The sequence below is a fragment of the Crinia signifera genome, chromosome 19, assembly GCF_055691185.1.
Source record: "Crinia signifera chromosome 19, ASM5569118v1, whole genome shotgun sequence".
Classification (NCBI taxonomy): Eukaryota; Metazoa; Chordata; class Amphibia; order Anura; family Myobatrachidae; genus Crinia; species Crinia signifera.
The window spans coordinates 100,965,792-100,983,828 of record NC_139226.1 but is presented as its reverse complement, the minus strand read 5'-3'; the positions used below and the strand labels follow the sequence as shown (position 1 = coordinate 100,983,828).

The window sequence follows — 18,037 nt, the reverse complement described above, 5'->3', positions numbered from 1 at the left end:
CAGCTACTCTCCTTTCCCCAAGGCTTGGTACATCTTCTTTACACTGCCAGTTCTAACTTTACATAATAGCCCTAAAGCCGTTTCACACACCACCTGACTACAGAGAATAGTCATCCATAAAGCACTGCTGTAATGACTCATTATGACGACTACGTTTGTTCCAAGCGGTGTTACACTTTTCTAGAACCTCTTTAGGATCAAAGCACATCTGGGATTTACACAATTATACAGGGCTTACCTTGTATGTAGATTGCATAACATATATGCATATAGGTGTCCACCAATAGCAAATATCAAACCACTTCACAAAGTCTATGCAGAAGTGACACTGTCCATTTGAGGTTTCTCTATTATTCTAGACCAAGGGGTGGCCAAACCTGTCCTCCAGATCTACCAACAGTTCATGTATATCAGGCAACCTGTGAATCTATCGTAAGAATGAATGCAGCATTTTTTTAAATGTGACAGCTAGGGGATTTGGAAAACATGGACTGTTGGTAGATCTCGAGGACCGGTTTGGCCACCCCTGTTCTAGGCTGTCTTGTGCAATCCAATGACATTGCATCTGCTAGCCGAAGTATTACACATTCCCCTATACAAATGGTTTGGTTCTAACATTTTATATCTGGCATACTACAGTGTGCTCCCATCTGGACCTCACCATGTATTTCACGGAGTGGGGAAGTGTGTGCGATGGTGCGGTTCTCTTCGTGATGCACAGTGCTGTTGATATCGAGCTCAGCAGGAGGCGGCCTACACTCCAGTATCTTGCATGTATATACACAACGTTTCCGGGCATCGGTCGTACTCCAGTACACACGCGAACACCTACAGGGCACACAATAACACACTGAGTATTCCGAGGAAACAAGTATCTGGCTGTGCATACAGGGAGGAACAGAGTGACCTGCTCCTGTCCGTATCAGAACCAACGATTTCTACTAGACTTCGGTGAGAATTAAATCTTCAATTTAAAACACAGCGAAAAAAATAACAATTCCAATGAGATGACTGTGCTTGTTCTAGCTCTCCCACACACTTCTTTTGAGCAGGATAAGACTGTTGGCATAATTTCACTCCCAATTTTTAATTCTTTTAACTCCTCTTTTCTGCCTGGGGTGTTGCTCTCTACTGTGGTGCTTCTGAAACCGGTCTGGCCTGCATATCAAAGCTGAAATACAGACCACACTGTGCTAGAAGCACCACGGCAACGAGCGACACCCTAAGCAGGGAAGAGGAACTGCATGGGTTTTGGAAGATGCAGGGTACTAGAATGGACACTATAAAAGTGAACTTGTGCTTTGTATGATATATGTACTCTAGTATAGATATTGTTCTTCATGTCTAATTGTTATACTGAAACATGTAAACTGAAATCTACAGTGGCAGAATTTTACCTAGAGGCTGCAGCCCCATGTAAAATCTACCACACCCATCTCCTAGTAAGTGCAGTAACAGCTGGCAGGCGATGTCTGATAGTGACATACTATACTGTAGTGTTCACTCTAGGAGTGACAGCGGGCAGGGCACCGGGGGGCGGACTGGGAACGCCGACGTCACAGCTGGGGGCGTGCCCGGGCCGCCGCCGTCATGAAAGGGGCGTGCCCGGGCCACCGCCGTCATGAAAGGGGCGTGCCCAGGCAGCCGCCGTCATGAAAGAGGCGTGCCCAGGCTGCCGCTGTCATCAAAGAAGGCGGGCCTGACCACCACCGTCCTCAAAGAGGGCAGGCCCGGCCCCTCCGAAGCCACTGTGCTGCCAGGGAAGCACCGGGCATCGCCGTCTGCGGCGACGCTGGGCTTCCCCGTGAGGCTGTTTTAACAGGGCACTGCCAGAGGGGCAGGGCGCATTTTGCCCTTTAAAAATCGGGCAGGGCGCAGCGCCCCGCTAAAACAGCCTAGCGGGAACACTATACTGTCAGTCCCTAGAGGGAGGAGTCTTGTCGCCCTGGGACTGCCATTGGCAGAAGCCAATCTGCATTCATTACACCAGTAATACCTGGCCTCTGCGGGTTGCAGCCAGAACAGTCCAGAGAAGTCGGGCTCTGTGCACATGCATGTTTCTCTTTACCTTTCTATTCACTGTTAAAGTTTGTATATGCACAATACATGCATCTAACTGCAGCTCAAAGTTAATAGCAGCTGGACCCAACTGTCGGGTGCCAGATGACCTCTCGACAGTCGGGATTCCGACAGTCAGTATGACATGGAAATCACAACTGTTAAATGTCCGACAGTGTGGGATCCAGACTAAAAGGGACTTTTATTTTCCTTGTGAAAGTCTTCGACTCCATAGAGAGAGAACAGTCGTGAGCGCCCACGTCCATTCTCTGCACCCCCCTACCCACTTCAGCCTGGAAACAGACAGTGTCTGGGTAGAAATGTGGTAACTATATTCAAATGAGGAATACAATATTTCTCCTGTGAGCATGTGATGCATCACGCCCACTTGGATAAAACACACATTCAATGTAACAGCGTGAAGATCGCTTGCAGTCATTTTCAGATTAAATAAATGAATGGATGAACAGGTACAAAAGGAAGGAAGAGAACAACAAAACACACATACTGATAGCCTATGGGGAAAAGCTTCTCCTCGCAGTCCGATAGGTCACTCAGAATCCCAAGGCAATCTACGGTCATGGAACCTATGGAAACAGAAGAGGGGGCAGTGCTGTAAGAGCAGGAAAGGGTGACGTGAAGCCACAGATTGCAGGCCAGGGTTGTGCATGTAGAGCAAGATAACAAGACAACGGAGAGATAAAAGAGGATTTACAAAACACAAATAATGATACTGTGAGGGGGGTGCCTCGTTGGCTGCAATTCTTGCTGCCGGAAATTGCCACACACTTACCTATCATCATGTGAATGTTTTCTGGCTCAAAGCCGTTCAAAAACTTCCTGCGCAGATTGATTCCTTCGAAGTCCACAAAAACTCTTCGGAGAACCTCAAAGCCGTTATCAGCTACAACCTACAAAGAAGCAAAAGGATTGCTGTAACTCTGCAGGAACACTGGATAAACCAGCGCAAACATTATACAACACTAATAAACTGCACACTTAATACAGCGTTCCATGGCTCTGCTTCAGGAAACTATGCCCTTAGTTATGCTGAAGTATTCCAGAATAACAGAAAACAGTTATGTCCTCAAACACTTTTGCTGAAGTAGTGCTTAACATTACTTTATGGTGCTCCAGGCTCCAAGTGACTGTGGTGCAACTAGGACTGTGACGGATTAACTAAATAGTCGGTTGTCAGGATATTGAGTTTGTTGGCATGTCTAACTTTTGTCAAAGTCTAACTAATGCAAGTCTAACTTTTGTCAATGTCTAAGTTTTGGTGTCGACCTATTGACTGTCTGACTACACATCTGTCTGTGAGATATACTAAACCCTAAAATACGGCTCTATAAAGTGTTCTGCTCAGACATGAAAACCGTAACATAAACAACATAAATATCAGCCTCTGCAGCCATAATGCTGCCTGCAAGGGGAGCACCATTGAACACCCAAGGATGTGTGACAATCTCTCACCTCCCCCTTGATCAGGTCTCTGTGTTTCTGGCAGTAAACCTTCTTATCCTCTAGGAATACACAGTTCTTCATCCTTGAGCACATGAAGTGGTAATTGCTTGTGCAGGAAGTCAGACAGCAGCCAACAGTGGCACCCTGCTTCAGGCAATGCTCACACCTCTGTGGAAAGAAATACTGGCCATTAAATGGCAGCTAGAAATGGGAGAGAGATAGGGAAATGGCAAGATACTGAAAAGCGGGTAATAAAATAAATCCTCGAAAAGTGGTTTGTCATCCTCAGTGCCATAATCCAAGTGTTATTATATCAGTACAGGAAACGTACCAACTGCTTCCCCCTGATCACCGCCATGTGTACATTCTTCAAGGAGCCGTCGTCATCCTCAAACACCTCCGCTGACCATAAAGCACAGTTAATGTGTGTCCACTCATCCTGTCCAATGTACAGCAGGCGTCCAGCATCCTGCAATATCAAAAAGAAGGATTTTTATTGCTATATACCACCATACTGAGAACTTATAAAGGTAAAATCGCGAGACCATTCTGGTCTACTAGGTCCCTGTTGTGTCTGCACCAGGGTTGTTCCTAGCGGCTTAGGCAAATTATCTCTTGCGCAATTGTACCCGAAAAATCTCTTTTGTGTCTGCACCAGGGATCAATGTTTTAAGCACTGCTTGTAGTCACCTTGGCTCTTGCAAAGGCTGGGTGCAGCCAGGAAACCGCTGGGCGTCCCCATGTGAACGCAAGCAGGCACCTGACTTCCAGAGGTGGGTGTCTGATGTCACAGGATGTCAGCCACTCGCCCAGTTCTCAGAGCAGGATGCTGCAACTCTAAGTCAGCAGAGACTTGCGAGCACTGAAGAAATCATTCAATGGTCGGCGAACAGCGAATGATTTCCGGCCCGCACGCTAGCCTGAGAATGGAGGTTTATGCAAAACATCCATTCGCAGTGTGGCGGGTACATTCACTGTTCTGGACAGACAGCGTTACAAGGCTCACTAAGGAGCGAACTAACGCTGCTTAGAGAGCACACCAGAACGCCCTCCCAAATTCAAACATCTTCTAATAGAGTAATACGACAGGTGCAAAACAATAGCAATGCTATTCAACAACTTGGAAAGTTACAGGTACGGTCACAAACTAAAAAGTGATGTAACGTGAAGGAGCCTGGTTATGGAGACCTTATACTCTGGACAGGGGATATAGATGGACACAGAGAGGGAGAGGAGACAGAGCTTGGAGAATGGAGGGGTGGAGAGGTAAGACAGGGTTGGGGTGCTAGCCTTGTATAAAGAAAAAAGATCCAGTCTGTCAGACAGGATGTGCATCTAACTGGGCATGGGAGGGTGTTCCAGAGGATGGGGTCAGCACAAGTGAAATCCTGGTGGTGGAAGTGGGTGATGGTGATAATAACAGCGGTCAGGTGGCAGGAAGGAGGCTGGGAATGTCGGGAGAGGAAGAGTGGATGTGAGCTTTGTGAAAGGGGATTGGTACTACGACATGTGAATAAAATTATGATTTACATCAGAGGTCGCGGAGATCAAGTTAACTTTTTCATTACTAAGACCCCACAGGCCTAACTCTCTTCTCACCGTATAACAATGCCCACGCATACTGCAATATGAACAGCAAATAGATCTACTATAACCCTAAATGGCAGTAATACTGCAAAGTGTGTGGTCCAATCACAGTTTACATCGGATAGTAAGGCTTTAGCCTCCCCAGCTGGAGCATTTAGAAAGGCCACTTTAATGTATAGCTATACTGCTGATGATTACTTTATGCCCCTGGTAAAAGCGTCAAAGGAATAAAACTGGGGAACTGCTGTGTGTTTCATCAGTAGCAGCAACTACTTACATTGGCACAGTCGTCGCCATACTTCAGACACAGGGCACACTGGCGATTATCCACGACACCAGGTGGAGGTGGCAGATCCGGGCTCTCTACCCTGCTGATATCTATGGTTATATGAAAACAAACCACAGCGGCATCAATACTGTGAGCATTTAGCAATACCACACGCAGAATCAACTTGAGGGGGAAAAAATTGTAAGTAATGTAAAAAAACTTTAATGGCAAACTAATTGCACAGAAGTGACTGTACCTGTACCCTTACTGCACCAAATTAGATAGCATGCAAATAAAAGAAATCGCTAGAAAACCAATACACCTGCTACACGATCCGGCTGCTCAAATATTTATAGCAGAAAAGTGAGCAGCACAGGAATGGCACACACACGCTTGGCTTCTTCAGATGTGTTACCTAGAGAGAACCATATATCTGTATCAGGGATGGGGAACCTCGGGCCCTCCAGCTGTTGGACTACACATCCCAGCATCCCCTGCTACAGTTTTGCAACTTGGCCATGCTAAAACTGTTGCAGGGCATGCTGGGATGTGTAGTTCAACAACAGCTGGAGGGACAAAGGTTCCCCATTCCTAATCTACATGATATTATAATAAGTAAGAGGACAGGACGTCAAGAAAAGGATGACAAATAGGCCAAAGCCCTACCCCGTGACCTTCTCTTTAGTGCTCATCAGATGCTCAGAACTGCAGAGCAGGCTCTCTGGAGTATGAGAGAGGATTTCTGGTTTAGAATACTCAATGCTGAATCGCTATGGATATATCTTCCAGTTATTTTACTTTATTTCCCATCATGTATTCTTTGTTAATGGCGGAAAACAAAAAAATTAAGGTTTATAATCAGATATAAGGCTTCAGATAACAGGATAATAAATGAGTTTAATGTTAAATTGATGACCCCACCCCTGTAGGCCATTGGCGCGGCAGCCTGTTAAGCTATCTTGCAGACTTGGTTACAGCCTCTTCTCCCCCACTCTCGCTTTTCAAAGCTAAATTACAGTATCTATTTAGAATGCAATGGGTTGAGGTGATTTTGGACAAAATAAATCACAATAGAAATGTTTTTTTTTTTCCTAATGTGGGAAACCTATATAGCCACTCTGTCATCTCCTTTGAAATCACAAATATATGACAGCCTGAAAAATGCAACATGGTACATGACGCAAATAGCTGCAAATGATTCTACGATAACTTTTCACAGTTGGGGGCTGTGGTGGGCGGAGGGGCAAGGCACCAATGACCATAAACGTGAATGACAAATGTTGACATTATGTAAGTTTCTTTTCAGTACTGGTATGAGTAATTAAGGGGCAGATTTGTTAAGCTTGGAGAAGAGATAAACTGGCGATAAAGTGGAGAAAAGGTAAAAGGAGATAAAGCACCAGCCAATCAGCTGTGTTTGAAAAAGACAGTTGGGAGTTGATTGGCTGGTGTTTTATCTCCTTTTAACTTTTCTCCATTTTATCTCCAGTTTATCTCTTCTCCAAGCTTAATAAATCTGCCCCTCAATCTGTTGTTCGGTTGTCATCACAAGGATAACATGTCAATGGCTAGATAACCTATTACTCTTAACAATTTGACTGTTATTTTAGGATTTGAATGACTTATTTGTGAACCTGGCACCTATATCTACCTGTCTCAATAAAAAACATTTGACAAAAAAAAAAACAATATTGATGATCACCATTAATTAAAATTCAAATGACAGAAGGACATAAAATCAGTGTAAGTAGACAATTTATCTTCCCACCAAGAACATTGATCATAAATAATTATAATTAATATTCAATTATAAAATCCCCTGATTTCGTGGTCAGTGATCTAAATGCAATATTCTAAGACAATGATGACCAGGATATGAATCACTCTCTGATCTAGTCCTGAAATGCCATTCAACTATATAGTGAAAATGTTCCCAGTTTAGGCATCTGTGTAGCGGCTGCCTAAACTGCGAACACTATCACTTACTATATAGTTAAATGGCTTTGTGTCTAGTTTGCCGTTTTTATGCAGCCAGTGAGTTATATCCAGGTCATCATGGTTCTACACCATTCTGTGTCTGGCTAAGTGATCCCTACCTGTTGCTGGTGGAGTTGGTGACTGTATGGGCTGTGGTGACTCTGGGTCTCCTGGAGCTTTGGGTTTTGGAGCAGGAATAATTTTCTTCATTAGAGGAGGCTGCACGGCCAGTCCGCTCTCCCTCTCCTGCCACTGAGCATAGTTATGGTCCAGGGATGGCGGCAGAACTGCATTTGGTAACATGCTGCTACTGCAAAACAACAAATCAGAATTAGGATAAGGTCACATAATATGTGTCTGCAAAGTGTATTATAAACTGAGAACCTGCAAAACAACTTATTATTTTGTTTATGGGACCCACAGAAACCTTAGTAATTGTAAGTCCTGTTGGGGAAGGTTTAGAACAGCAGTTCTCAAACTGTGGGTGCTGACCCCAAAGTGGGTCCCGAATCCATATTGCTGACCATCAGGCTGATGACTTTTCTAATCTCAGTCAGTGATTCAAGGAGTCTGAGAAATCTGTTAAATTGTCTGTTATTGTAGCCTCCTCCCATCAGTTTGTGCCTCCACAATGCTGCCATGTGTGTGCTGTCTGCTGTCTACACGTGTGATGTGATGGGTTATGGTATATTAGACTCCTCCCATCAGTTTGTGCCTCCACAATGCTGCCATGTATGTGCTGTCTGCCGACTACACATGTGATGGGTTATGGTATATTAGACTCCTCCCATCAGTTTGTGCCTCCACAATGCTGCCATGTATGTGCTGTCTGCCGACTACACATGTGATGTGATGGGTTATGGTATATTAGACTCCTACCATCAGTTTGTGCCTCCACAATGCTGCCATGTATGTGCTGTCTGCCGAACTACACATGTGATGTGATGGGTTATGGTATATTAGACTCCTCCCATCAGTTTGTGCCTCCACAATGCTGCCATGTATGTGCTGTCTGCCGACTACACATGTGATGGGTTATGGTATATTAGACTCCTCCCATCAGTTTGTGTTTCCACAATGCTGCCATGTATGTGCTGTCTGCTGACTACACGTTATGACTTTCTGCAGTAACTTTCTGGGGTCCTGTAATTAATTTTATTGTCTGATGGGGTCCCAGAGCAAAATAGTTTGATGACCCCTGGGTTAGAATATACACATTATGGTAAAATAGAGCACTTTACATTCCTTCTGGTATTTGATATTGGTTTGAAACAATTCCTTCAGGATATTGATATTTAAGATGTTGGACAATGTGAGGATGTAGACATGGTGCCTGATTCTGGTTCACTCGCAAAAGCAAATTCTCTCTCTAATGGACAAAACCATAAACACTGCAGGTGGGGCCGATGTAACATGTGCAGAGAGTTAGATTTGGGTGAATACTGGCTGCTTTATTCTTACACTGCAATATAGATATCAGTTTGAAGTACAAACCCCACCCAAATCTAACTCTCTGCACATGTTACATCTTCCCCCCCTGAAAGTGCACGTGGTTTAGTCCATTAAAGAATTTGCTTTAGCAAGTGAACCTGAATCAGGGCCATGGTGCAACAGTTACCAAGAATCCAATACACTTACTTGCTGGCAACCTTATTTGGTTCCCAAAATCTGGACTTCTTTACACTGAACCATGGGAAAACACGCTCCATTTGCTGGACACAATGAAAAAATAGGAACAACAGATTAGTTTTAGAAAAATATTAGAAGTCACAGTTACAGAAATGTATGTAGTGCAGGAGATAACACTCCATGCAGCCATTGTATTGTACAGGGTCTGCGGGCACTGAGTAGGCAATGTCTAGGTCGACACCAAGGTCGACAATGACAAAAGGTTGACAGACATGGTTGACTTGATTTTTTTTTCCCCCAGAGTTTTTTTTTTATACTTTACTATCCAAGTGGCGAGTGCAGCTAGTCATGCAAAGTGACACGGTACACATTTAGGGTGTCCATGCAGACAGACACCCAAAAAACATGAAAAAAATCTGTCTGTCAACCTTGGGTATGTCGACCATTTCAAGGTGTTGACCTGGTCACTGTCACGGACCATTAGTGGTTGACCTGACCTGCGCATTGTCTACTATTTATACCGTAACCATTGTAGCGTATAAAGTGTCCAAGCAACCCACAATTTGGGAATGCCACGGAACTGGCAACAAATTCTATACTTCTCTGATCTGAACAAAGCCTTCGGTGTGAAAGTATGTCTGCGTTAACAATTGATTAAAGTCAAGTGTTTCGCTTTATGGCAATTTTTAATTTGACAACAGCAGCCCAATTATACAGGTGCTATTACTACGTAAGGCCACAGCAGCAGAGATACCTAGTCACAGCCTGGTGGCTCAATCGGATCTTTTCAAATATATGCAACTGATATCTCTGTACTTCTATTATCATGTAGTTCTCAAATCTCATTGCAGATACTTTTCAGTATGCTGGGGAATAACTTTCTCTTATTTGTCTGGCCTGGAATAACCCCCGCAATTTAACAAATCCCAATAACTTGCGCCACAACAGAACTCTGAACAAATGTTCTAAACCAAAATAACTGAACAAATGTTTTATTACATTACATTTATGCTCACAGCTATTCTTCTTACCTACTGGATTGTTTGTGTAGTTATTTTATCACTTGTGACGTCTCCTATTATAGAAAGTCATTAAGAGGCAGTGAGCACACTCACCCTTGTGAAAAAGGACTTCACCATGCTGTTTGCTTTCTTCAACTCCGGATGCCCACCGTCTGCATTCATAGCGGCCTGGATAATCCTCACAATGTCATCACTCATTTCCAACTAAAAATAAGAATGTGGAAACAGAAATGACCCAATCAATATGGTTCTGGTACCAAAACCCAACTTGTTATCTATTTAAATGTATAGACTGAAAGATGTTTGAACCTAAAACTAAAACATACACAAAAATGACATCTGGTTCCTCAAGGTTGCTCATCTGTGTAGTATGATGTTTGGGGTGACCAGTGGGTAACCCCCATCTGCATGCACTGTTGGTCGCACACCCCAATATCATTCACTTAAATTCTGCTGGCCCTGTTTTTTCCACCAACACCACATAGGGGGTAAATCAAATGGGAGCAAGCTTCATCGTCTTAAAAATCCTTGCATACCTCAATTTTGGATTACTGCGGGTATGTGCATTACAGATACTCACGGTGTATAATAATAATAGGAAAAAAATTGTTGCTGGGAGTGGGCTGCTGGGAGATGTAGTTCTCCTAGCCTGTGCATTTGCGTGTGAACACTCAGACACATACCATCCTCACATACACTTCGCATACTCACGGTCCTAGCACATTTCTTTCCAGTGTAAGTCTCGCACATACGCTACACTTTCCTCCCAGTGTAAGCCTCGCACATACGCTAGTTTCCTCCCAGTGTAAGCCTCGCACATACGCTACAGTTTCCTCCCAGTGTAAGCCTCGCACATACGCTAGTTTCCTCCCAGTGTAAGCCTTGCACATACGCTACAGTTTCCTCCCAGTGTAAGCCTTGCACATATGCTACAGTTTCCTCCCAGTGTAAGCCTTGCACATACGCTAGTTTCCTCCCAGTGTAAGCCTTGCACATATGCTACAGTTTCCTCCCAGTGTAAGCCTTGCACATACGCTAGTTTCCTCCCAGTGTAAGCCTTGCACATACGCTGCAGTTTCCTCCCAGTGTAAGCCTTGCACATACGCTAGTTTCCTCCCAGTGTAAGCCTTGCACATACGCTACAGTTTCCTCCCAGTGTAAGCCTTGCACATACGCTAGTTTCCTCCCAGTGTAAGCCTTGCACATATGCTACAGTTTCCTCCCAGTGTAAGCCTTGCACATACGCTAGTTTCCTCCCAGTGTAAGCCTTGCACATACGCTGCAGTTTCCTCCCAGTGTAAGCCTTGCACATACGCTAGTTTCCTCCCAGTGTAAGCCTTGCACATACGCTACAGTTTCCTCCCAGTGTAAGCCTTGCACATACGCTAGTTTCCTCCCAGTGTAAGCCTTGCACATATGCTACAGTTTCCTCCCAGTGTAAGCCTTGCACATACGCTAGTTTCCTCCCAGTGTAAGCCTTGCACATACGCTGCAGTTTCCTCCCAGTGTAAGCCTTGCACATATGCTAGTTTCCTCCCAGTGTAAGTCTTGTACAGTTTCCTCCTCCTCAAACACATCAACTTGTTATCATAAATGGGTGAAAACATCTATGTATCACAGTCAAGAAGAGTAGTTATCTAACAACTTACCACAGATGTGTACCTGCCATGGTCCATCTTCTTCTTCACACCCTCCAGGTCAAGAGGCGGCTGCTCATCTTGCTTGCCAACTTGGGTCAGCACAGGCGGGTCAGGGCCCTCCGGGGAGCTCCGGGAAGGCATGTTTTCTTCCGGCTCTGGATTTAAGTCCGGCGGTTTTGCAGCCTAACAGATAACTTTGTTTTTTAATATCAGTTATTACCACTCTTTCTTCGCTGCATCTATCAACATGGACCGTAAGCAAAATAATGGAACTAAACTAGAAGTATAAGTGGATACAATATATGTGTTTGCCGGTGATTATTACAAAACAATATGATTTCTAAACAAAATGTTTTGACGTTTTTAGAATTCTAAACAAAAAGGAATTTAACTTAATAAAGAACACCAAAAGATATCCCTGAATGTATCCATGATTTCATCTTTAAGTTGATAGCATTGCTGCTGGATGGTCCAGGAACCTGAACTGTAAAAGTATGACATTTCATGCTCAGATGGATGCCAGTTCTCACCTGTCGGTAGCGCAGGAGATGACTAGATGTCCGAGAATTCAGCAGAGCAGTTACAACATATTTGAGTGAGGCCTGAAGCTCATTGGTCAGCGCCAGCCTCCACTCTGCAGGATGGTGCTCAGTGCAATTTATGCAGGTGTAGGCCACACTCTCCGGCAAGTTTGAAAGTATCTCATACATTTCATCTGAGGGGGTAAAAAAACATATACTCCTTAAATCGTGCACAGCTGAGTGTTCCTTCAGCACACACATTAATGTAAAGATAACAAAATAAATACATAGATTGTGTCAGAGAAAAATTTTAAACAATTCTATAGATCACCTACATCAGGAATTATTGTCCTATTTTATATTTATCCTTTTCCCCCTGAGGAAGTCCAAGTGGTGAAATGCGTATCGTGCTGTTTCTGGTTCCTGATTACCTTAAGACTCTCCTCTTACCTCCTGCTCCTGGATTTCCACATTAAGCGGTCATAAATACTGCGCTATATGGTCTTCCGGGTTTTGGATTAAAGGGTTGACAGTGTCTAGATAGACTGTCAACAGGTCAACACTCAAAGGCCGACAATGAGAAAAGGCAGACATGCACAAGGTCGACCGTGAGGAAAGGCAGACATGCACAAGGTCGACAGTGAGGGAAGGTGGACACAAGCAAAAAGCGGTTCATGTTATTTTATGTCAATATTGACACCTAAGAACAATTTAGCGATTCGTTCCCTATGCTTGGGGCCAGGAACTTACTGTCCACATCTGAGCCCATGTGGATGTTAAAATATGAAAAAGTCCAAATAAAAAGTAAAAAAAAAAAAAAAAAAAATGTAAAACTCATGTTGGCCTTTTCATGTGTTGATTATAGCCATGTTGACCTTTTGGTGTTGACATTCTAAATCAGTGGTTCTCAACCTTGGTCCTCAAAGACTCCCAACAGTGCACGTTTTCCAGATCACCTGGCAGGTGCACAGGTGCACTCACAGGTGGAGCTAATTATTTCACCTTTGATCATGTGTGGAGACCTGGAAAAAGTGCACTGTTGGTGGTCCTTGAGGACTGAGCTTGAGAACCACTGGTGTAAACAATGTCAACCTATGACCCCCTGATAACGGTCTTCTGTGTTCCTATATTGGAAATATTTAAGGTATGAGAACGACTTCAGAGATGATGCACTCGGGCTACCCGGGGGGCCACTGGCGCACTCGGGCTACCCGGGGGGCCACTGGCGCACTCGGGCTACCCGGGGGGCCACTGGCGCACTCGGGCTACCCGGGGGGCCACTGGCGCACTCGGGCTACCCGGAGGCGACTGGCGCACTAGGCTACCCGGAGGCGACTGGCGCACAGATAAACTTGAAACATTAACCGTTGGGTACGAGCACATCAGAACTTTACTGTAAACCAATTTTCTATGAGCTTTTTATATACGCTACATGGTCAGTGGCCTTTTCCTTTACATTACAGAGGACAGAGAAAAAGTAATCTATCTTTTTTTTTTTTTGGGGGGGGGGGGGACACTGGTGTTTTTCTTAAAATGTAACTTATTTCAGAGCAATTAAAAAATTGGGGCTCGAAGTCCCTAATGCACAGCACATATAAACAACATAACATGACATAGATGAACAGCGTAAAGGTGCGCTTGGGTTCAGGGATATGTGACAATCAATGATTGTGATGTTGTTACACCCAATTCCTTTACATTGTTGAAGATGGAAATACATCCACTCAGTTTGCTGCTAAGCAACAAGTATGTCTTAAATATAAATAAAGAATTTGCCTGTAGTTTGTAGCACTCCGCTTTCTTGTTTTTTTCTATTTTAATATTTCCCTACCAGTTTCGCTTTGTTACCCTTATTGACATCATCATCATTTTACCTTTTTTTTAGCTGAAGGAACCTCTTACATTTTATTTTTAGTACTGTGTTAATAGATGTTGGATGGGGACACACTGCTTGAATAAGAACGGTTTCCTATTGCACATGTATGTTTTGATATTTACATAACACAATATTATCTGGGTTCTAGATAGAATGAGCAACAGCAAATGTCTATGGGTACTAGACAATTTGAAGGGTAGTTACGTTTCTGTAAAGAACTCACCGGTCAGGTTTTCACATTTGGAATGTACCCAGCGATCACACTTTCCACACTGCATCATCTTACTCTCATAGTCATCATCGTCATAGCACTTGTTACACAAAGGACAGAAGTTCCCTTTAAATAAATAAATATGAATTTATGAAGGAGGTATTGGAAGAGGACATGTGAACTGGGCTGAGCACGCACAGTACAGCATAAATGCACTTCACCATTGGCATATATCCTTCTCTGCTAGAAATGTATTACAATTCTCCTTGCTGCCCATTAACCCCTGGAGTGGTGGGGATTTGCTGGGGCAGGACAAACCTGCCCCAGCAATACTCACCACTCATGGGAAGCAGCCAGTCCCGACTCCCCCCTCATGCCACCCCTGACCTCCGCCCTCCTGCGATTTTACGCCGGCTCCCTGCCGCCATTCGCACTACAGCAATGACCAGGTGGCAGGCCACGGGGGAACTCCCGAGTCCCTCCAAACTGTCCCAAACCTCCCCGAGCGGGGCCTGCCACCTGGTCACTGATGCAGTGCGAATGGCGGAGGAGCTCCGGTGTACAATTGCCAGAGCACGGAGTTCAGGGGGGGAGCAATGGGAGGGTGCCGCTAAAGGTGGTGCACAGCTGGAGGCACCACTGGCACACACCAACCTACTGGTGGTATGCCCAGAAATTTTCCAGGACAGCCCGCTGCGGCAGCACTGAAGCAGTTAATGAAAACAGAACTGCTGTACATTATCATACACACCGGGTTTCCCTGAGTAGCGGTTTAGATCCTGGTAACTAGGAGCCAGATAGCTCACAGACAAATGTCTATGTAGATAGTTAATACATCGACACCAAAAGTTTGACAGTCAAATAGGACAACAGTTACAGAAAGTCAACACAAGCGAAAGGACGACATGTTTTTCCTGATTTATTCATTTCTTTGGACTTTTCATGCTTTACCAGCTTTGTAAACTTCCTAATGGGAGCATGAAATAACGTATGTCAACCTTTTCAAGTGTCAACATAGTGCATGTTGACCTTCTGTCGTCGACCCACTGACTGTCTATTAAGCCATTTTCTATGTAACATTCTACACCCACAAGTACGCTCTTGCTCTCATGAGCCTACAGTTTATCTATAGAATGTTTCAGTGAGCAGTTCCAGCCCTCAGAGGTGAATTCCCTAAAGTAATGCTCTCATTCCCTTCTGCAGTCACATACGGGAACTATGAGTAACCACTTCCTGACTGACTAATAATGAGATAGCTAACGCCAAGTATAATCAGGCTGATGGCAGCACGGGGAGATAACGTGACAATAAGTATCCCAGCATGCCAAGGTATCACTGGTGTAGGATGAAATACTAATCCTGCACCTCTACCCTGGAGGACCCAGAGGAGAAGTGAGCCAGAGGAGCAGTGGCTCACGTCAACCAATCAGCACTGAAGTAACATCTGTCATTTGGATAATATAAAAACTTACACAGAGCAGCTGATTGGCTGCCATGGGCCACTTCTCCTCTGGCTCACTTCTCTCTGATCACTGCTTCATACATCTATCACTCAGAGCGTTGTGTACAGTTATTTGCATCTCCCAATACAGTGTATGGATTTGCATACATGCCAAATGAAGCTTTGGGAATAGACCGCGTGAGATGATGGCGCTTATGCATTTCCTAGTATATTACCTTTAGCAAACAGTTTGGCACAGTCGTGGCACAGGGAGAAGTCATGTGACCACTGTGCGTCCCACCCTTTTCCCGGTGTGGTGGACCCACAGCTCTTACATCGGACACATTTTGTGCAGATCTGAAAGAAGAAAGTTTCATTCAGACAGGAAAAAAGTGATTCCACATTTACACCTCATAATTCAAGTTCTGGCAGTAACTTCAGTAACATATTGGTATCCAGCGTCCCATGATAAATGTTGTGAGCGTGAGGTTCTCCCATTGTTTCTCATTCACACATCTTGCCCGAGTAGATAAATTATCAGCATTTGTTACTGTTTGGCAACAGCGAGTGGCTGGATGCCCAACTGTGGGCTCTGTGCCTGTAAGAATGATACTGCGGGAACAGGCCGCCAATACAAATACATTTTCTAGTTTTTTTGCTTCAAATTAGGGATCCTTCATCCGAATCCAAACACTATTGGGGATTAAAGTGCAAAAGGAATTGCTTTGAAGCGAGGGATGAGCCAACTTTATTAAATTGTACGAAAGCGCTAATTAGCAACTTGAATCAATTTTGTGATTTTAACACAGGGGTAGATGTATGAAACAGGGATAAGGGAGGAGAAGTGAGCCAGAGGAGGAGTGGCCCATGGCAACCAATCAGCTGCTCTTTGTAAAGCAATGTACACACACTTCGTTTTGCTTTAGATTCGATGTTAGATTAGATTTTCTATTAGATCTGGCATTAGATCTGTACTTTTGCATTAGATATCGATTTCGAATTCGCTTTACATTCAGGGTACAGGGTATACATTCAATTAACTGGAATGAATTTGATATTTCCTTGGCTGCACAGTCTATTTTTCCTTTCGATTTTGAGAAAACTGGAGCGCACATCAAATCAAATGCAGATCAAAAGTGTCCAAAAAAAACATTCAATGTGGATTCGATTTTGCTTCTTTAAGCAAAATCGAATCAAAAACAGGGGGGAAAAAGAATCGAAGCGTGTGTACATAGTTTAAGATTATATTATGCAAATTACAGAAGTTACTTCAGTGCTGATTGGTTGCCATGGGCCACTTCTCCTCCCTTATCACTGCTTCTTACATCTACCCCAAAGTGATGTCAAGATCAGCCGGGTCCTACCTCCCCATTCATTCTACTTGTGTTCCCCACTGCACTCTGTAGGCCCCCATAGGTCCTTTGTGCACCGGGAATACGTGGCAATGTGGCTTTGAGCTTTGATGTGGAGGTTTACTATTTAAAGTGTTTTCCGTTTTAACCCTTTGAGTGCCAACATTGCTGTGCAAGATGTCCGCTAAAAATGCAGGGCCCATAGTCGAGGAATATGAAACACTTTAGCTATTGCCAGCAAATTGTCTGAACTCAATTAATTGAAGTTTAGTTAAATATTGTGCTCCAAACACCACCACCCCCCCCCCCCCCCCCCAAAAAAAAGGTCCAGTGAGCGACGCTGGCATTTTTAGCGATATTTTGCACATCCCTCACAGCGACGTTGGCACTCAAAGGGTCAATATCTTTGATCCCTTTCTTTATAACTGGGATATATACTTGTAACTGTTTTATAAAAAAGGACGTGTATAAACCCATATAAAGAAATGAAGAAAAAAGAAAAGATGGTAATAGTCCTCTTTCTATATGCAAACAATTATCTCAGTCCCCGCATGTGATTTCATTGGCTGGCAGAAGTCAACGCCCACTGATTTTGAAAACATGGGGGAAGATGTATCAAGCCTTGCATAGAGATAAAATGACAACCAATCAGCTTCTAACTGTCATTGTATTGACAGGAGTGGATTGGCTGATATTTTATCATGCGGCTTGATACATCTCCCCAATCGCTCTGATTTGTTACCCATTATAAGTATTGGTACTTGTTTCCTAGAAGGGCGCCCATCGCGGGCATCGCATGCCATTATAATGGCATGCGATGCTACCGATGCGATGGCCGCGATTTTACATAGAAATGCATGGTAAAATGTAAATCGCGTCGGTCGCATCGCATGCGGCCAAAAAATCGCATGCGATGCGACCGACGCGATTACCGATTTTACATAGAGAACAATGTTAAATGGCCCAATTGACCCGATTTTACATAGGGAAC

General features: G+C 44.1%; 1 protein-coding gene across 3 annotated transcripts in view; it reads right to left on the bottom strand.

Annotated features, from left to right (window-relative positions):
• The window catches only part of KMT2A (lysine methyltransferase 2A), a 92,842-nt gene that overhangs the window by 22,165 nt on the left and 52,640 nt on the right, over window positions 1–18,037 (bottom strand). For all 3 annotated transcript variants that reach the window (XM_083163020.1, XM_083163021.1, XM_083163022.1), the window contains exons 13-25: window positions 15,931–16,051; window positions 14,266–14,379; window positions 12,176–12,360; window positions 11,655–11,828; window positions 10,099–10,209; window positions 8,993–9,066; window positions 7,474–7,664; window positions 5,387–5,487; window positions 3,854–3,991; window positions 3,532–3,690; window positions 2,852–2,969; window positions 2,567–2,645; window positions 662–828 (exon numbers count right to left, since the gene is read on the bottom strand). In XM_083163020.1, the coding sequence (XP_083019146.1) occupies window positions 662–828; window positions 2,567–2,645; window positions 2,852–2,969; window positions 3,532–3,690; window positions 3,854–3,991; window positions 5,387–5,487; window positions 7,474–7,664; window positions 8,993–9,066; window positions 10,099–10,209; window positions 11,655–11,828; window positions 12,176–12,360; window positions 14,266–14,379; window positions 15,931–16,051 (1,732 nt within the window). The remainder of the gene's footprint in view (window positions 1–661; window positions 829–2,566; window positions 2,646–2,851; window positions 2,970–3,531; window positions 3,691–3,853; window positions 3,992–5,386; window positions 5,488–7,473; window positions 7,665–8,992; window positions 9,067–10,098; window positions 10,210–11,654; window positions 11,829–12,175; window positions 12,361–14,265; window positions 14,380–15,930; window positions 16,052–18,037) is intronic.